Source organism: Littorina saxatilis, unplaced genomic scaffold (assembly GCF_037325665.1).
Source record: "Littorina saxatilis isolate snail1 unplaced genomic scaffold, US_GU_Lsax_2.0 scaffold_1169, whole genome shotgun sequence".
NCBI lineage: Eukaryota > Metazoa > Mollusca > Gastropoda > Littorinimorpha > Littorinidae > Littorina > Littorina saxatilis.
Window position 1 is genome coordinate 20,001 of NW_027129223.1, and position 17,563 is coordinate 37,563.

Genomic DNA, 17,563 nt, shown 5'->3' on the forward strand with positions numbered 1-17,563 from the left:
GTGGAACGAACATGACGTACACAAACAAGGGAAGTAACTCAGTGGAACGAACATGACGTACACAAACAAGAGAAGTAACTCAGTGGAACGAACATGACGTACACAAACAAGGGAAGTAACTCAGTGGAACGAACATGACGTACACAAACAAGAGAAGTAACTCAGTGGAACGAACATGACGTACACAAACAAGAGAAGTAACTCAGTGGAACGAACATGACGTACACAAACAAGGGAAGTAACTCAGTGGAACGAACCCAAGAGTGCTCTTCATTGGCCTAGTCCACGACATGGTATTCAGCTTTCAAAACAATTAGTTTTGCAAACTGAAGGCGCGGTAGCATTATTTGTAACGCAGAATCTTATGGTACAACTTTGGAAGCGATCCGAGTCCTTTTTTGCTTAGATAATATATTGTATCTTGTTAAGGTCACACAGAGAGCATTAAATGGACTGCGGAGAAATGCGAACCGTGTCCTGCTACAGTCAGTGGAACGCACTGGGTACTATTTCACAGTGAAATGAACCGTCGTAACGTTCAACACCAACATTTGAAGGCAGATAGCGTAACTGTGTTTTGTAATCAATAGTATATGTATTCGCTTTGAAAAAAAAAAAGTATTCCTTATTGAATCACATACCAGCGAGTCTGCCTGTTTGGGGTTAATGTCCTTGATATACAAGTCTAAACTATGTTCTCGCCTGCATGCAATTAAGCAACAGTTATGCGTATTTGTATTTTTCACAAAAAGGGGACATTGGACACAGACAGGGACACCCGAAATGAGATCTGTGTCAGATATCAAATTTTGGTCACAAATGCAAATACAATATCATTATGTTCGATCCAGTTTAGCTAGAACTCCTGTTATTGTTACTGTTCAACTGACACAAACCGGAACTCCTGTAGTCTAGGACAGCAACCTGAACTCCTGTAGTCTAGGACAGCAACCTGAACTCCTGTAGTCTAGGACAGCAACCTGAACTCCTGTAGTCTAGGACAGCAACCTGAATATGAATCCAAACACAGATAGGCTGATAACATTCCATAATCCAGAATAAAAAAAAACCTATCTTGTGACAGGTAAAGTTAATATGCTTTATGTGGGGACAAGACACTGGACAAACATGCAAACAGAGAACACATATAATCGTGTTATATATATCTGGAAGTCTGTTGTTGCGATATTTCAAAATGGGGATGGAAGTAATGAATGTGTACGCGGAATATGGTTGGGCTGGAGCGGTTTTGTAGGCTTATTTGCTTTTTATGTATGTAGAATATGTTTATATTTGTGGCTGAATAAGTTTGAAAAAACAAAAAAATAATAATAATCATAATAATAATAAAAACAGAATCTTAATTTAGCCAAAGGAAAATATTGAAATAACTTGCTAAAATAATATATCAGAATGGGGAACTTAAGTTCTGTAGGAAGGCAGTATGTGCTCAAGCCTTGTTTGGTCAATTGAGTATAGCTATGCTTTGTGTTTTAGGCGCTTTAGTTGTTGGGCGTGGGAGGGGAGGGGTGGGGGGGGGGGGGGTCGGTGGGAGAGAGGATTGAGGGGTGGGAAGGAGAAAAGGGGATGAGGTTTTCAAAACAGATGTCCTATTTCAGCCTTATATATTGAGAGACACAGGGTGTATGCTGGCTTCCATTGAAGCGTGCAATGTTTATCTAAAAACTCATGGGGTTTCAGAAGGTGTGGTAAAGGCTGCATGTGACTGCGTGTCGTTCGCTCTGTGCGTTTTACCGCTGTGATCAGAGTGTGGCGGGACAATCTTGGGGTGCCTAGCTGTCATCAACAAAGTGTTCAACAATACGTGTCGTTTTTTCCCTTGTAAGCTGAAACCTGCCCTGCTGTCCTCAATACCCGTTCAGGACGTTTGTTCAGGACGTTTGTTCAGGACGTGATTATCGTCGCTAGTCTGGTTTGGTCTATGGCTGTGAATTTGACACTCCCTTGTTGGGGATATGTTCTGACAGTGGTCATTCACACAATGGCTTTCCTTGTTCCGACATTTTAGGACATGGTTTGGTGTTGCCTATTGTACTTGGCATGCCATGGATTCTTCTTGCAAATAAACTAGGCAAAGAAAATTATTGCACCCATTTTTGTACCCCAACTAAAACATTCATTCCCGTGTCATTTTATTCAAACTGTATGCCTTCTTCTTCTTCAGCGTTCGACGATGGCTGTGTCTAGATTCTTTGGCCCGTGATGTTGACGAAGTGGACTGTACTATATGCCATTAAAGGCCCTTTACTTGGCTACCTGGCACACTTTTCGGATCAAAGATTTCTGTTTTTAAGTATCACGTAACCGCCACCGAAGTAAGGGTACCCCCCCCCCCCCCCCCATGAAAGTTTTATTTGGGGTACGACCAGACAATACAGTCACTATGTTCAGCATGGTTTTCCGACAGCTATGACCAGACAATACAGACACTATGTTCAGCATGGTTTACCGACAGCTGTGACCAGACAATACAGACACTATGTTCAGCATGGTTTACCGACAGCTGTGACCAGACAATACAGACACTATGTTCAGCATGGTTTACCGACAGCTGTGACCAGACAATACAGACACTATGTTCAGCATGGTTTACCGACAGCTGTGACCAGACAATACAGACACTATGTTCAGCATGGTTTACCGACAGCTCTGACCAGACAATACAGACACTATGTTCAGCATGGTTTACCGACAGCTGTGACCAGACAATACAGACACTATGTTCAGCATGGTTTACCGACAGCTCTGACCAGACAATACAGACACTATGTTCAGCATGGTTTACCGACAGCTGTGACCAGACAATACAGACACTATGTTCAGCATGGTTTACCGACAGCTCTGACCAGACAATACAGACACTATGTTCAGCATGGTTTACCGACAGCTGTGACCAGACAATACAGACACAATGTTCAGCATGGTTTACCGACAGCTGTGACCAGACAATACAGACACTATGTTCAGCATGGTTTACCGACAGCTGTGACCAGACAATACAGACACTATGTTCAGCATGGTTTACCGACAGCTGTGACCAGACAATACAGACACTATGTTCAGCATGGTTTACCGACAGCTATGACCAGACAATACAGACACTATGTTCAGCATGGTTTACCGACAGCTCTGACCAGGCATGACCCACCTTGTTACAACCCCACGCCGACCGTCCTGTCCACTTTAACACTCGTGTTACTTGTTTTGTGTCACATTTACTTTGCCTTAATTTCCTTTCTTTTTGAAATGAACTTCGGAATCTGTTGCTCTTCTCTGCGATGAAACGTAGGGAGCGCACATTCATTCTATGCTGTACGGGGCTAAAACGCAGTACACAGCGTAAACAAGCTGTGCGATCCTCTGCCTGGAAAGGCCACCCAACAAAGCATTTCGATTTGAATAATGGAACGTTCAAACTCTAATTCTTCGGAAATCCTCGTGTGTGGTGTCATCAAATCAAACCCCAAACCGAACTCTGTGGCTCTTTGTGCAAGTTCAATTCTGTAGCTCTATCAACAGCATGTGAAATGTGGGTTCCTGTCAGGGGCGACAAGTAGGACACTAATCATAACAAAGATGGCGGCAGTGGAATTTGAGGGGAGAAATCACAGTGCTGAAGCATAATTAATTAAAACACAGCCGTGTCAAGTTGAACCACTAAGCGGCCTGACATTCCTTGTTTATAAGGTATTCCTAGTGTGTGTTAATTGAACCACTAAGCGGCCTGACATTCCTTGTTTATAAGGTATTCCTAGTGTGTGTTAATTGAACCACTAAGCGGCCTGACATTCCTTGTTTATAAGGTATTCCTAGTGTGTGTTAATTGAACCACTAAGCGGCCTGACATTCCTTGTTTATAAGGTATTCCTAGTGTGTGTTAATTGAACCACTAAGCGGCCTGACATTCCTTGTTTATAAGGTATTCCTAGTGTGTGTTAATTGACATGATTACAGCCCCCAACCCGAACTGTATGGCTCTTGAGGCAATTACAGAGACATGTTCTGGACCATTGTGTCCCTGTAATGCGAGGTGATTGATTGACTAGGGAAGGAGAACCTGTTGATTGGCAGACCTAAAGCAAATTGCAGGGTGTGATTGACTAGGGAAGGAGAACCTGTTGATTGGCAGACCTAAAGCAAATTGCAGGGTGTGATTGACTGGGGAAGGAGAACCTGTTGATTGACAGGCCTAAAGCAAAGTGCAGGGTGTGATTGACTAGGGAAGGAGAACCTGTTGATTGGCAGACCTAAAGCAAATTGCAGGGTGTGATTGACTAGGGAAGGAGAACCTGTCGATTGACAGACCTAAAGCAAATTGCAGGGTGTGATTGACTAGGGAAGGAGAACCTGTTGATTGGCAGACCTAAAGCAAATTGCAGGGTGTGATTGACTAGGGAAGGAGAGCCTGTTGATTGGCAGACCTAAAGCAAATTGCAGGGTGTGATTGACTAGGGAAGGAGAACCTGTTGATTGGCAGACCTAAAGCAAATTGCAGGGTGTGATTGACTAGGGAAGGAGAACCTGTTGATTGGCAGACCTAAAGCAAATTGCAGGGTGTGATTGACTAGGGAAGGAGAACCTGTTGATTGGCAGACCTAAAGCAAATTGCAGGGTGTGATTGACTAGGGAAGGAGAGCCTGTTGATTGGCAGACCTAAAGCAAATTGCAGGGTGTGATTGACTAGGGAAGGAGAACCTGTCGATTGACAGACCTAAAGCAAATTGCAGGGTGTGATTGACTAGGGAAGGAGAACCTGTTGATTGGCAGACCTAAAGCAAATTGCAGGGTGTGATTGACTGGGGAAGGAGAACCTGTTGATTGACAGGCCTAAAGCAAAGTGCAGGGTGTGATTGACTAGGGAAGGAGAACCTGTCGATTGACAGACCTAAAGCAAATTGCAGGGTGTGATTGACTAGGGAAGGAGAACCTGTTGATTGGCAGACCTAAAGCAAATTGCAGGGTGTGATTGACTGGGGAAGGAGAACCTGTTGATTGGCAGACCTAAAGCAAATTGCAGGGATTGATTGACTAGGGAAGGAGAACCTGTTGATTGGCAGACCTAAAGCAAATTGCAGGGTGTGATTGACTAGGGAAGGAGAACCTGTTGATTGGCAGACCTAAAGCAAATTGCAGGGTGTGATTGACTAGGGAAGGAGAACCTGTTGATTGGCAGACCTAAAGCAAATTGCAGGGTTCATTGCGTTAGAGGATCCAGGGATCGTACACATGTAGGGGTCATGGTCATTCTCACCAGAACAGTTAACTTAGTGACTGGCACAACCCATTTAGTTGATCCTAGAACAGCTCTCAGGTGACATTCTAAGATGTTTGTTGGCTTGTTGTCAGACCCTTTTTGTGTCGTTCCAAAGGGGGGGGGGGGGCATATCGTCTTCTGCATTATCTTTATCGGTCGAGGCCGCAAGGTCGAGGTTGATAACGAGGGAACAAAAGGCAATTGTGCTCCCCGAGGACCGAACAAAACAATGCTGCTCCGGCAGGAAGCCACAACACGTCGTTTTGTCATCATTTTGGTAGTGCAAAAGTCAGCACAATCATTAACAGAGAGCCAATGTTGTGATCGTAATGTTAACTTTGATTCACTTTTCCTCAAGTCTAAAGTACACGGAGCTGCCATTTCCCATATTTGCGATTTCACTAAGTTTTTAATATGTGCCTTTTCTTTTTCAGTGTTTTTAGATGGTTAGATGGGGTCCTGATTTGGCCTATATGGTCCGCTGGACCCAACTAACTAACTAACTAACTAACTAACTAACTAACTAACTAACTAACTAACTAGATGGTTAGATGGGGTCCTGATTTGGCCTATATGGTCCGCTGGACCCAAACAACTAACTAACTAACTAACTAACTAACTAACTAACTAACTAACTAACTAACTAACTAACTAACTAACTAACTAACTAAGTTTTTCAGTTGTTCAGTTTGTACCTTTTTGATGCTAATAATCTTGTTGCCAGACCGCGTATTGATATCCCCTGGACAAAGTCATGAACATTCACGATGACATTACCGACACAACACAGAATGATCAGCATTTGAATCGGGGTGTGAATACTCAAACACTACACGGTACAGAGAACGTATTGACACGTACTCATTATCAACACTGCAGTTTTTGTTTTTAATCATTAATCTTTGTTCACGCGGATTTTGACCAAACAGGCAAAGTGGAAAACCGTTCCATGGGCGTAATAATTATGACACTGCCAAAAACTCTCTTGGAGCACCAATCCTCACTGCCCCCCCCCCCCCCCCCCCCCAACGCAATCATCCACGAATAATCCAACCCACAACTCAGTTTGCGACCCGGATGTCTATAAGTGTGATAGGACACAATGACACGGTGCAGGTATCATGTATCGGTACTGAGGCCGCCTCGTTGTGGGGCCATTGTTGTCAGCGTTCTGCCCGTGTCTCTGCAGAGAGGTCGTGTTGCTTTCCTGTGTCATGTCAAAGTACTGGCCTGGCTTGGAGAAGTGTAATGTCAGCGTTCTGCCCGTGTCACTACAGAGAGGTCGTGTTGCTTTCCTGTGTCATATCAAAGTACTGGCCTGGCTTGGAGAAGTGTAATGTCAGCGTTCTGCCCGTGTCAGAGAGGTCGTGTTGCTTTCCTGTGTCATGTCAAAGTACTGGCCTGGCTTGGAGAAGTGTAATGTCAGCGTTCTGCCCGTGTCTCTACAGAGAGGTCGTGTTGCTTCCCTGTGTCATCAAAATACAGGCCTGGCTTGGAGAAGTGTAATGTCAGCGTTCTGCCCATGTCTCTACAGAGAGGTCGTGTTGCTTTCCTGTGTCATCAAAATACTGGCCTGGCTTGGAGAAGTGTAATGTCAGCGTTCTGCCCGTGTCACTGCAGAGAGGTCGTGTTGCTTTCCTGTGTCATATCAAAGTACTGGCCTGGCTTGGAGAAGTGTAATGTCAGCGTTCTGCCCGTGTCACTACAGAGAGGTCGTGTTGCTTTCCTGTGTCATATCAAAGTACTGGCCTGGCTTGGAGAAGTGTAATGTCAGCGTTCTGCCCGTGTCACTACAGAGAGGTCGTGTTGCTTTCCTGTGTCATGTCAAAGTACTGGCCTGGCTTGGAGAAGTGTAATGTCAGCGTTCTGCCCGTGTCTCTACAGAGAGGTCGTGTTGCTTTCCTGTGTCATGTCAAAGTACTGGCCTGGCTTGGAGAAGTGTAATGTCAGCGTTCTGCCCGTGTCACTACAGAGAGGTCGTGTTGCTTTCCTGTGTCATATCAAAGTACTGGCCTGGCTTGGAGAAGTGTAATGTCAGTGCAAATAACATGCAATATTTTGTAGTCTCGGCTGGCCGCCTAAATATGATTTTTGTCGGACTCTGACGTCACTTGGCTTAAAGAAGGGAAATCCAATGTTCAATCAATACATAAACAAATAACATCAGACAATGAACAGAAAAGAGCTTACATTCTCCACACAAATAACATCAGACAATGAACAGAAAAGAGCTTACATTATCCACACAAATAACATCAGACAATGAACAGAAAAGAGCTTACATTCTCCACACAAATAACATCAGACCATGAACAGAAAAAGAGGTTACATTATCCACACAAATAACATCAGACCATGAACAGAAAAAGAGCTTACATTATCCACACACAAAAAGGCTCTGGAGAGGGAAGGAGCAACAACAACAACAAAGTCTTAGGAATTCATTTCAACAACTCTGTCCCAGCCTCCAACATAGAAGAAAACTGGGAACCTAAACTACATAAAGTAAATTCATTAATAGCAACATGGTCGAAAAGAAACCTAAGTATAATGGGGAAAATTTGTATAGTCAAAACATTAATGTTGTCACAGTTTACTTACGCACTGCAATCTCTATGTGCCACAGAAAACTTCCTCAATAAGCTAAATTCATCTCTATTCCGATTTATCTGGAAGAAAAAATATTCAAACAAAAGAGCTTATGAAAAAGTTAATAGAAAAGTAATGTGTAAAGAGACAAATCTTGGAGGTCTGAAAATGATTAATGTCAAAGATGTACAAACATCATTTCTAATTTCATGGATTATGAGGCTGCTGGACGGAAGTAACGCAAAGTGGCAACAGATTCCATTAGCATCATTTTTAAATCTGGGCGAACGCTTATGCTGTCTGCGCTCAAATGTGAGTGCAGAAAATTTTAAAGGACTAGGTGCCATAAAGCAATATTTCTGGAAACAAGCTTTTATCACCTGGCTAAACAATAAACACAAGATCAAAGAAATAAGCAGTAATGAACAGCAGATAAGTGTACGCAATCAAACCTTATGGAATAATACAAATATAAGGTACAGGAAGCAAACACTATACATGAATGACTGGATAAAGGCTAAAATATGCGTTGTTAAAGATGTTTTTAACGATAACGACATGTACTCTTTTGAGGAAATATGTGAACGAACTGGATATAATGCAATACAGACTGCCATTAAAGCTCTATTATTGCGTGATACGGGTCAGGCCCGTTCTGATCATATGCCATTTATACAATTATCTCCACGCCAAATCCGCCTAAAGATGTTAAATTATGAGATAAAGGAGCCAAGCTCAGCTGGATTTTGGTCGAACAAATTAAATATTACATTAGAAGATAAACACTGGAAATTAGCTAACGAATGCTCGACAGAAACCCGTCTTCGTCTATTGCATTGGAAAATTTTACACAATATATATCCCACCAATATTTTGCTACATAAGATGGGAATTCGTCAAACAAATCTCTGTCAGTATTGTAACGAAACCGACTTCATCGAGCACTTTTTTTGGCAGTGTAGAGCAGTGCAACCCATATGGCAGGAATGTCAAGGGTACATATTTAAATATACAGGCAAAAGTATAAAGTTAAGCTGCGAAGAGGCTCTTTTTGGGTATTTCACACGTGATATCCCCAGAGAGAAAACCTTCATAATTAATCACCTTATATTGATATCGAAAATGTGCGTAAGCCAGTTTAAGTACGGAAATCCAAAAACTAACATGAAGATCTTATTTCAGAACCAAGCTCGACTTCGAAATCTCTAGTAAAATTGAACTGTGAAAAAGAATATAGATAACTAGTAGTATTGTGCTGTTAATGTAAAGTTATTTATGTATGCGCTGTATGATGCTGTGCTGAAAACTAGTACTGTAATTGGATTAATTAACCTGTTATGTATTGTCCCGCTGAAAATGTATTATATAACAGAATTATGGGAACAACAACAACAACACACACACACACACACACGCACACACACACACACACACACACGCACACACACACACACACACACACACACACACATATGCACATACACGCAAACATTAGTTAAATTGTTGTTGAATAAAAAAGTAATTTAATGGAAATGTAACCTGTAATGTAAAAGAAAACAAAATTAAAATTTCATTAAAAAAAAAAAGACCAATGAAGAAGGATATGCTCACCGCCCAAAAAGAAAGAAAGAAAAAAAAGAAAAAAAAAAAAAAAAAAGACGAAAGAAGCAAAAAAAATGGGTTGAAGCAGCCTTGCATGCAACTGAGGTCAAAAAAAAAAAAAAAAAAAAAAAAAACAACAACAACAAAGTATTGTGACACGTGTTGTTCCCCAACTGAACAATTCCTTCCCGTCATTTCATTCAAACGTTTTGGTCGATTTTTAAAAAAGTGGTATTCTTCGTTTTTATCATATCAATTTTGTAACGTGGTGTTGATGTTTCAGGTGAGACAGGACGAGAACAATGGGGAACAAGCTGGGACGTAGCAGGGCCATTCCGAAGACATCTCGTCAGGTAGGCCGCTAGCTGTCACTGTCTTGTATTGTCCATTGTGTTTCCTTTTGTTTTGTTTTGTCGATCGTGGTGTCTTTTGCATACTGATTTGTTGTGCATAGCATTGTATTGTACTGTCCAAATCATATCGTACTGTCCAAATTATATTGTACTGTCCAAATTATATTGTACTGTCCAATTGATTTTTTTTTAAATTTTTTATATTGTATTGTCCATTTTTTGTATTGCCCATTGCATTGTATTACACATAGTGTTATATTATTAATAGCATTGTATTTTTCATAGAATTGTATTGTCCATAACTGTCATTATATTGTCCATGACATTGTGTTGTCTATAGCATTGTATTGTCCATAACATTCTGTTGTCCATAGCATTGTATTGTCCAAAGCATTGTGTTGTCCATTATAAGATGTTCGGTGGCTTGTTGGCAGACCAGCTTTTGTGTTGTCCGAGGGGAACATATCGTCTTTTGTTTCATCTGTATCGACTAAGGCCGAACGCCGCGGTTGACAAAACTGTCTGTCCGCAGTTGATGATAATGCAACAACAGGCGATCATTATGCTCCACGAGGACCAACGCACAAATTCAAATGATACTGAATGCAATGCAATTTGGACGTATGTGTTGTAGTGTATAATATATACATAGACTTGACTGATCAGTTTTATTATATAGGTTCCAGTGTCATTATTGCATAATTTCGTACAGCTTATTTCAATAAGGCTCCAGTTCTTACCACAACTAGGCACCCGTTTCTTTCGCTCTCTCTGTTCAACAAAACAGAAACTGCTTGTGTCAGCATAATATGTTTTGACTTTCTGAGGTCTCTCGGTTGTAGAAATGACTATGAGGCCGGTCTGTTTGCTGTGTGAGTACACTGAACAATGTAGACATAGGGCACGTACATTCTCACGACAACAGGGGACACTGAACAGTGTAGACATACAGCACGTACATTCTCACGACAACAGGGGACACTGAACAGTGTAGACATACATCACGTACATTCTCACGACAACAGGGGACACTGAACAGTGTAGACATACATCACGTACATTCTCACGACAACAGGGGACACTGAACAGTGTAGACATACATCACGTACATTCTCACGACAACAGGGGACACTGAACAGTGTAGACATACAACACGTACATTCTCACGACAACAGGGGACACTGAACAGTGTAGACATACATCACGTACATTCTCACGACAACAGGGGATACTGAACAGTGACCGGCACGGTTGGCCTAGTGCTAAGGCGTCCGCCCCGTGATCGGCAGGTCGTGGGTTCGAACCCCGGCCGGGTCATACCTACCTAAGACTTTAAAATTGGCAATCTAGTGGCTGCTCCGCCTGGCGTCTAGCATTATGGGGTTAGTGTTAGGACTGGTTGGTCCGGTGTCAGAATAATGTGACTGGGTGAGACATATGAAGCCTGTGCTGCGACTTATGTCTTGTGTGTGGCGCACGTTATATGTCAAAGCAGCACCGCCCTGTCTGATATGGCCCTTCGTGGTCGGCTGGGCGTTAAGCAAACAAACACACAAACTGAACAGTGTAGACATACAACACGTACATTGCTACGACAACAGACTGAGGACACTGAACAGTGTAGACATACAGCACGTACATTCTCACGACAACAGGGGACACTGAACAGTGTAGACATACAGCACGTACATTCTCACAACAGGGGACACTGAACAGTGTAGGCATACAGCACGTACATTCTCACGACAACAGAGGACACTGAACAGTGTAGACATACAACACGTACATTCTTACGACAACAGAGGACACTGAACAGTGTAGGTATACATCACGTACATTCTCACGACAACAGGGGACACTGAACAGTGTAGACATACAACACGTACATTCTTACGACAACAGAGGACACTGAACAGTGTAGGCATACATCACGTACATTCTCACGACAACAGGGGACACTGAACAGTGTAGACATACATCACGTACATTCTCACGACAAAAGGGGACACTGAACAGTGTAGGCATACAGCACGTACATACTCACGACAACAGGGGACACTGAACAGTGTAGACATACATCACGTACATTCTCACGACAACAGGGGACACTGAACAGTGTAGGCATACAGCACGTACAATCTCACGACAACAGGGGACACTGAACAGTGTAGACATACAGCACGTACATTCTCACGACAACAGGGGATACTGAACAGTGACCGGCACGGTTGGCCTAGTGCTAAGGCGTCCGCCCCGTGATCGGCAGGTCGTGGGTTCGAACCCCGGCCGGGTCATACCTACCTAAGACTTTAAAATTGGCAATCTAGTGGCTGCTCCGCCTGGCGTCTGGCATTATGGGGTTAGTGTTAGGACTGGTTGGTCCGGTGTCAGAATAATGTGACTGGGTGAGACATATGAAGCCTGTGCTGCGACTTATGTCTTGTGTGTGGCGCACGTTATATGTCAAAGCAGCACCGCCCTGATATGGCCCTTCGTGGTCGGCTGGGCGTTAAGCAAACAAACACACAAACTGAACAGTGTAGACATACAACACGTACATTGTTACGACAACAGAGGACACTGAACAGTGTAGACATACAGCACGTACATTCTCACAACAGGGGACACTGAACAGTGTAGACATACAGCACGTAGGCTACATTATCACGACAACAGAGGACACTGAACAGTGTAGACATACATCACGTACATTCTCACGACAACAGGGGACACTGAACAGTGTAGACATACATCACGTACATTCTCACGACAACAGGGGACAATGAACAGTGTGGACATACAGCACGTACATTCTTACGACAACAGGGGACACGGAACAGTGTAGACATACATCACGTACATTCTCACGACAACAGAGGACACTGAACAGTGTAGACATACATCACGTACATTCTCACGACAACAGGGGACACGGAACAGTGTAGACATACAGCACGTACATTCTCACGACAACAGGGGACACTGAACAGTGTAGACATACAGCACGTACATTCTCACGACAACAGGGGACACTGAACATTGTAGACATACAGCACGTACATTCTCACGACAACAGAGGACACTGAACAGTGTAGGTCTACATACATCACGTACATTCTCACGACAACAGGGGACACTGAAAAGTGTAGACATACATCACGTACATTCTCACGACAACAGGGGACACTGAAAAGTGTAGACATACATCACGTACATTCTCACGACAACAGGGGACACTCGCATTGTACGTTGCAGGCGTGCTGCCAGTGCAGCAGGGAATCACGGTGCATCAGGCAAGGGGTGTGTGACTGCCGTGCGAACTGTACCCCCTGTACCAACTGTGCTGCTCAGGGCTGTACGAATCGCGCCGTTGATCTGGTACGTCTTGGGTAGCCTAAAAACTCATTAAACTAAAAAAATAACATTCACATACTTCAAATAATCTTTTGTTACTAATTCCTTTCTAAATTTACTTAGACACAACATTCCTGAGAATTCTAAAACACTGATTCCTGACTTCCTGACAATTAAAGGGAAAGTAATCCTGACATTCCATTTGTCAAAAACAAGCACAGTTCCTTCCCTTACACTAAATAGACAAATCAGTAAGCCCCCAAAAGTACTTAGTAAAATGGGAAAGAATGACTACGAATGAATACTTTCACAGGTTTACATGTTTAAAGGAGATTAAGACTTTTAACAAGGTTTGACGAAAGAAGTGTTACAAGACATGCGGTTTTTAGAACCGTCTACAATTTTATCGTGATTGCCACAGGTTATAGGCACATAAAAAAGAAATAAAAAAAACCAGCCAACCAACCCATCTCTGTCTGTCTATCTCTGTATGTCTGTCTCTGTCCTTCCCCCCTCCCCTCCCCCTCAGCTCCTGCACGGCCGATCTAATCTGTCAATTTTTTGGGGGTCGTAAACATGCATTGTCCGTGTCAGTGTCAATAAATGCAAATAGACTGAACATTCCTCATTGATGACGATCGCAACAGCCAAGTTGATGGTTGAGTGTTTGGAACCCCGCCACCTGCTTGATAAAGAGAAGAGATGTTCCGATCTCCCGGGTCACTTTATGTGCATACCTGCTTGCCCCCCCCCCCCCCCCCCCATTTTGTAACACAAAACCAGGTAAAAATGGTAAAGATCCTGAAATCCATGTCAGTGAATTATAGAAACATGAAAATACCAAGCATGCATCCCACGACACAGAGTAGAGTATAAGTATATGGCCGACGGAACATACGGCCAAGCACATACAATCCTCTTCGTGCAAAACCATGAGTGTACATGGGCGTTTTGGCCCACAAACGCACAGGAAAATAAAATAATGTTTGAACATTTTTTCTGAGTACCATGTGAGGAAACACGTTCACATACATACATATTTACGTTCACATAAATACGTATTGCATGACAATAAGGTGAGTCACATTATCTAAAACAACGCTATGACAGAAGTGACGGTAATATCATGCAAAACCACACATATAAACATCGATATGACAGCTTGAAGTGACGGTAATATCATGCATAGTACACACATGAACAGTGCTATGACAGAAATGACGGTAATATCATGATCATTACATATATGAACTGTGCTATGACAGAAGTGACGGTCATATCATGCACACAACTCATAATTATGAACAGCGCTGTGACAGAAGTGACTGTAATATCATGCAAGCCACACATATGAACATCGATATGACAGCTTGAAGTGACGGTAATATCATGCATAGTACACACATGAACCGTGCTATGACAGAAATGACGGTAATATAATGATCATTACATATATGAACAGTGCTATGACAGAAGTGACGGTTATATCATGCACATCACACAGGGACCGGCTGTGGAATGTGCTCCGCCGTGCAGTACCTCTGGGTCACCGGGGAACCAGGCTGTCTCTCCTTCCCCGCCCTTGATGGCAAGATCACAGGAATCAGAGGACCAAGTGTTAAGGTTGTCAGACCATGAGGTAAATTCATCTCAGAAAAAAAAACCGAAACCTCATATTTTAAGACTTATTGAAGTTATGTTTAAAATGAATAAGGTGCATTATTATTAGTTTTACTCTTTTTGTGTTACGTTGTTGTTGTTGTTGTTGTTGTTGTTGTTGTTGTTGTTGTTGTTGTTGTTGTTGTTGTTGTTGTTGTTTTCCTTGTTTTTGTTTTTCATTTTGAATTTACACCATAGAACAACTGTTTTTAAACAATTATCTGCTGTGTTCTAGGCAAATATTGTGTGAACCACCAACGAGACATAAGTCCCTATTTGGTGTCCGTATTTTCACCGTCTTCATAGTTGACGTAGGTTGTGAATGGTACTAGAAGGGAGTAGACAGTACATCATCATGTCTTTGATTCCAGAGGGAGTTTCTCAACGCCTGGTTCCCTCACCTTGAGAGCGAATCATACATAATCCCCCCGGCTCACATGGACACTGTGCAAGAGAGAATGGCATATATCGGAGAAGGTGAGCGAATCCAGGTACTGAAAACACAGCAACAAATAGACAGAGATGAGAGTAGAGAGGTCAGGGACACTGTCCGCATAGACACAGTGCTGAAAAATGTCCACCACTGCATGAATCAGATAAAGAACAAAGCCGCAAGGGAAAAAGAAATTATGGTACTTCTGACCCAAGCTAAATTTGGTGTATATGGTGCTGATACCCAAAGCATCTATACTGGTGCAGCCGCCAGGAACACGAACAGCGTCAAAGCAGAGCCGTTGAACCTGGAGGAGGACTTTGTTGACCTGCTCGCCATACATCGCGAGCGTGGGATAATGATGGCGGCAATCATACCTCAGACAGAAGACGACCCCCTTGCAGTTCAAGAAGAACTAAAGAAGGCCGCTGCTTACCTGAAGCAAGCCAGAGATGTTGTGAGGCGCTCTGTTCTGGGTGACCTGGTAACACAGCCAGCCCTCCACCAGGCCATTGTCCTGCCCGACACAACGAGACGCTGTCTGGAGGAGGTGCTGCTGAACATGAGCGATGTAAGTTAACTCTTGACCTACACTCGCTCACACACGCAAAAACAGACGAACGCAGGAGAGAAGTAGAGAGAGAGAGAGAGAGAGAGAGAGAGAGAGAGAGAGAGAGAGAGAGAGAGAGAGAGAGAGAGAGAGAGAGAGAGAGAGAGAGAGAGAGACAGAGAGAGACAGAGACAGAGAGAGAGAGACAGAGACAGAGAGAGACTGAGAGAGAGAGACAGAGAGAGAGAGAGAGAGACAGAGAGAGAGAGAGAGAGAGACAGAGAGAGAGAGAGAGAGAGAGAGAGAGAGAGAGAGAGAGAGAGAGAGAGAGATAGAGAGAGCTTTGTTCACCAACGTAAAGTAAGGGCCAGTTCATAGCGCTAGGCTTTTTGTCCACACACTGTATGCAGTGTCCGTCCGTATGTCCGAACAAAAAACGTAACGTTAAGATTATCTCGGATGATTTTGAAGCTAGACCTTTAAACATTTGCAGACTTTTGGTATTTAATAATCTTCCGATTTGACCCCGATTTGATTGACCTTCGTCAAATGTTGGGGTCACAGCGGGGTCATGCTCATCAACTTTTTAAGTTTAGTTTCTTTCAGATATTTGGGTAACAAAGCCTCCATATTTCACACAATTGTAGGTGTTATTAATCAGCAGACATGACCAAAATGTAGCTTGTTTCGAAAATGTTCACAGTAATAGCATGGACATGTTTGCTGGACAAGATGATCACCACTGAACATATCTGGAATATTACAAGTCACACTTTTGATCAAGTTTTGTTCGATTATTCTGATGCCAACGTTCTCTTGAAAATTTAATTTATGAAGCTGAAATAGGAATTTTCAAATATTTTTTTTATTGGGGTTAAGTCTTAAAATGTGGGTTAACTTACAGAGGTTATGAACAAATAATCTTTAAAAATAAAAAAAGGGTCCTATTGGGGGAGGTCAGGCATAAAAGGGGGTGGTTGTATAAGAAGGGAGGGACTCTTGTGGGAGTGGTGCTGGCGGGAGTCTTTCATAGGGGAGGGAGGGGGTGATCCTAAAATGGGGGGGGGGGGGGGGTTACATTGTTGTGGGACAAGACGAAGGCGAGTCGAATAAGCATTTGCTTTTTACTTCTTTACTGGAGCTCTAAGAACAATGACCTTGAATTAGAATAGTAGACATCATTTTTTTGTCGCGAAAACGACGTCACTTGTACTTTACGTAGCCTAATGCGCGTCACCACAAACGGGAAACTCTTTTCCGAAAAGATGGTTTGCTTTTGTCCAGAAAGTTGTCTTTTAGGCTGGTAAACACTAAATCAGGAATGAAGAGATTTCAAACTCAGGTAGGCCTAATGTTACACTGTCTTTGTGTGCATCGTGTATTAAACCATCCCGTGTGCCATTTTCCGCATTCTCTACAGTCCGTGTGTGTTGACCTCAGTTACAGGAGTTGCAGGAAGGCCTCAGCGTCGAGTCAAGTCGGAATGTCAGCCAGGTGTGTCTATGTGAGGACGATATGGCTGACCAGACACGGCTCGACGCGTGGTGGAGGGCAAGCTTTGAACGGAATGAGGGCGGGGACCCTGCCATGGATGCAGCTACCTACACACAGTTGGTTGCCAGGTACTGTTGCATAGCTGTATCATATTGGTGAAGCGCACGCACGCACGTTTGTTATTACTTAGCCTAACGTAATCTATCTTTCTTTCTTTCTTTCTCCCGACCCCCCTCCCCCCACCCCCACCCCCC

At 43.1% G+C, this 17,563-nt stretch overlaps 1 protein-coding gene across 3 annotated transcripts in view; it reads left to right on the top strand.

Moving 5' to 3' along the window:
- The window catches only part of LOC138957496 (uncharacterized), a 35,512-nt gene extending 17,969 nt beyond the window's left edge, over positions 1-17,543 (top strand). Inside the window, exons 2-6 of one of the 3 annotated variants that reach the window (XM_070328612.1) lie at positions 9,750-9,819; positions 13,075-13,197; positions 14,678-14,812; positions 15,204-15,836; positions 17,256-17,543. In XM_070328612.1, coding sequence (XP_070184713.1) covers positions 9,769-9,819; positions 13,075-13,197; positions 14,678-14,812; positions 15,204-15,836; positions 17,256-17,468 — 1,155 coding nt within the window. In that variant the 5' untranslated portion in view covers positions 9,750-9,768 and the 3' untranslated portion in view covers positions 17,469-17,543. Of the gene's footprint in view, positions 1-9,634; positions 9,820-13,074; positions 13,198-14,677; positions 14,813-15,203; positions 15,837-17,255 lie in introns of those variants that run through there. The other 2 variants (XM_070328614.1, XM_070328613.1) reach the window with 2 other exon arrangements.
- The last annotated feature ends 20 nt before the right edge of the window (positions 17,544-17,563 follow it).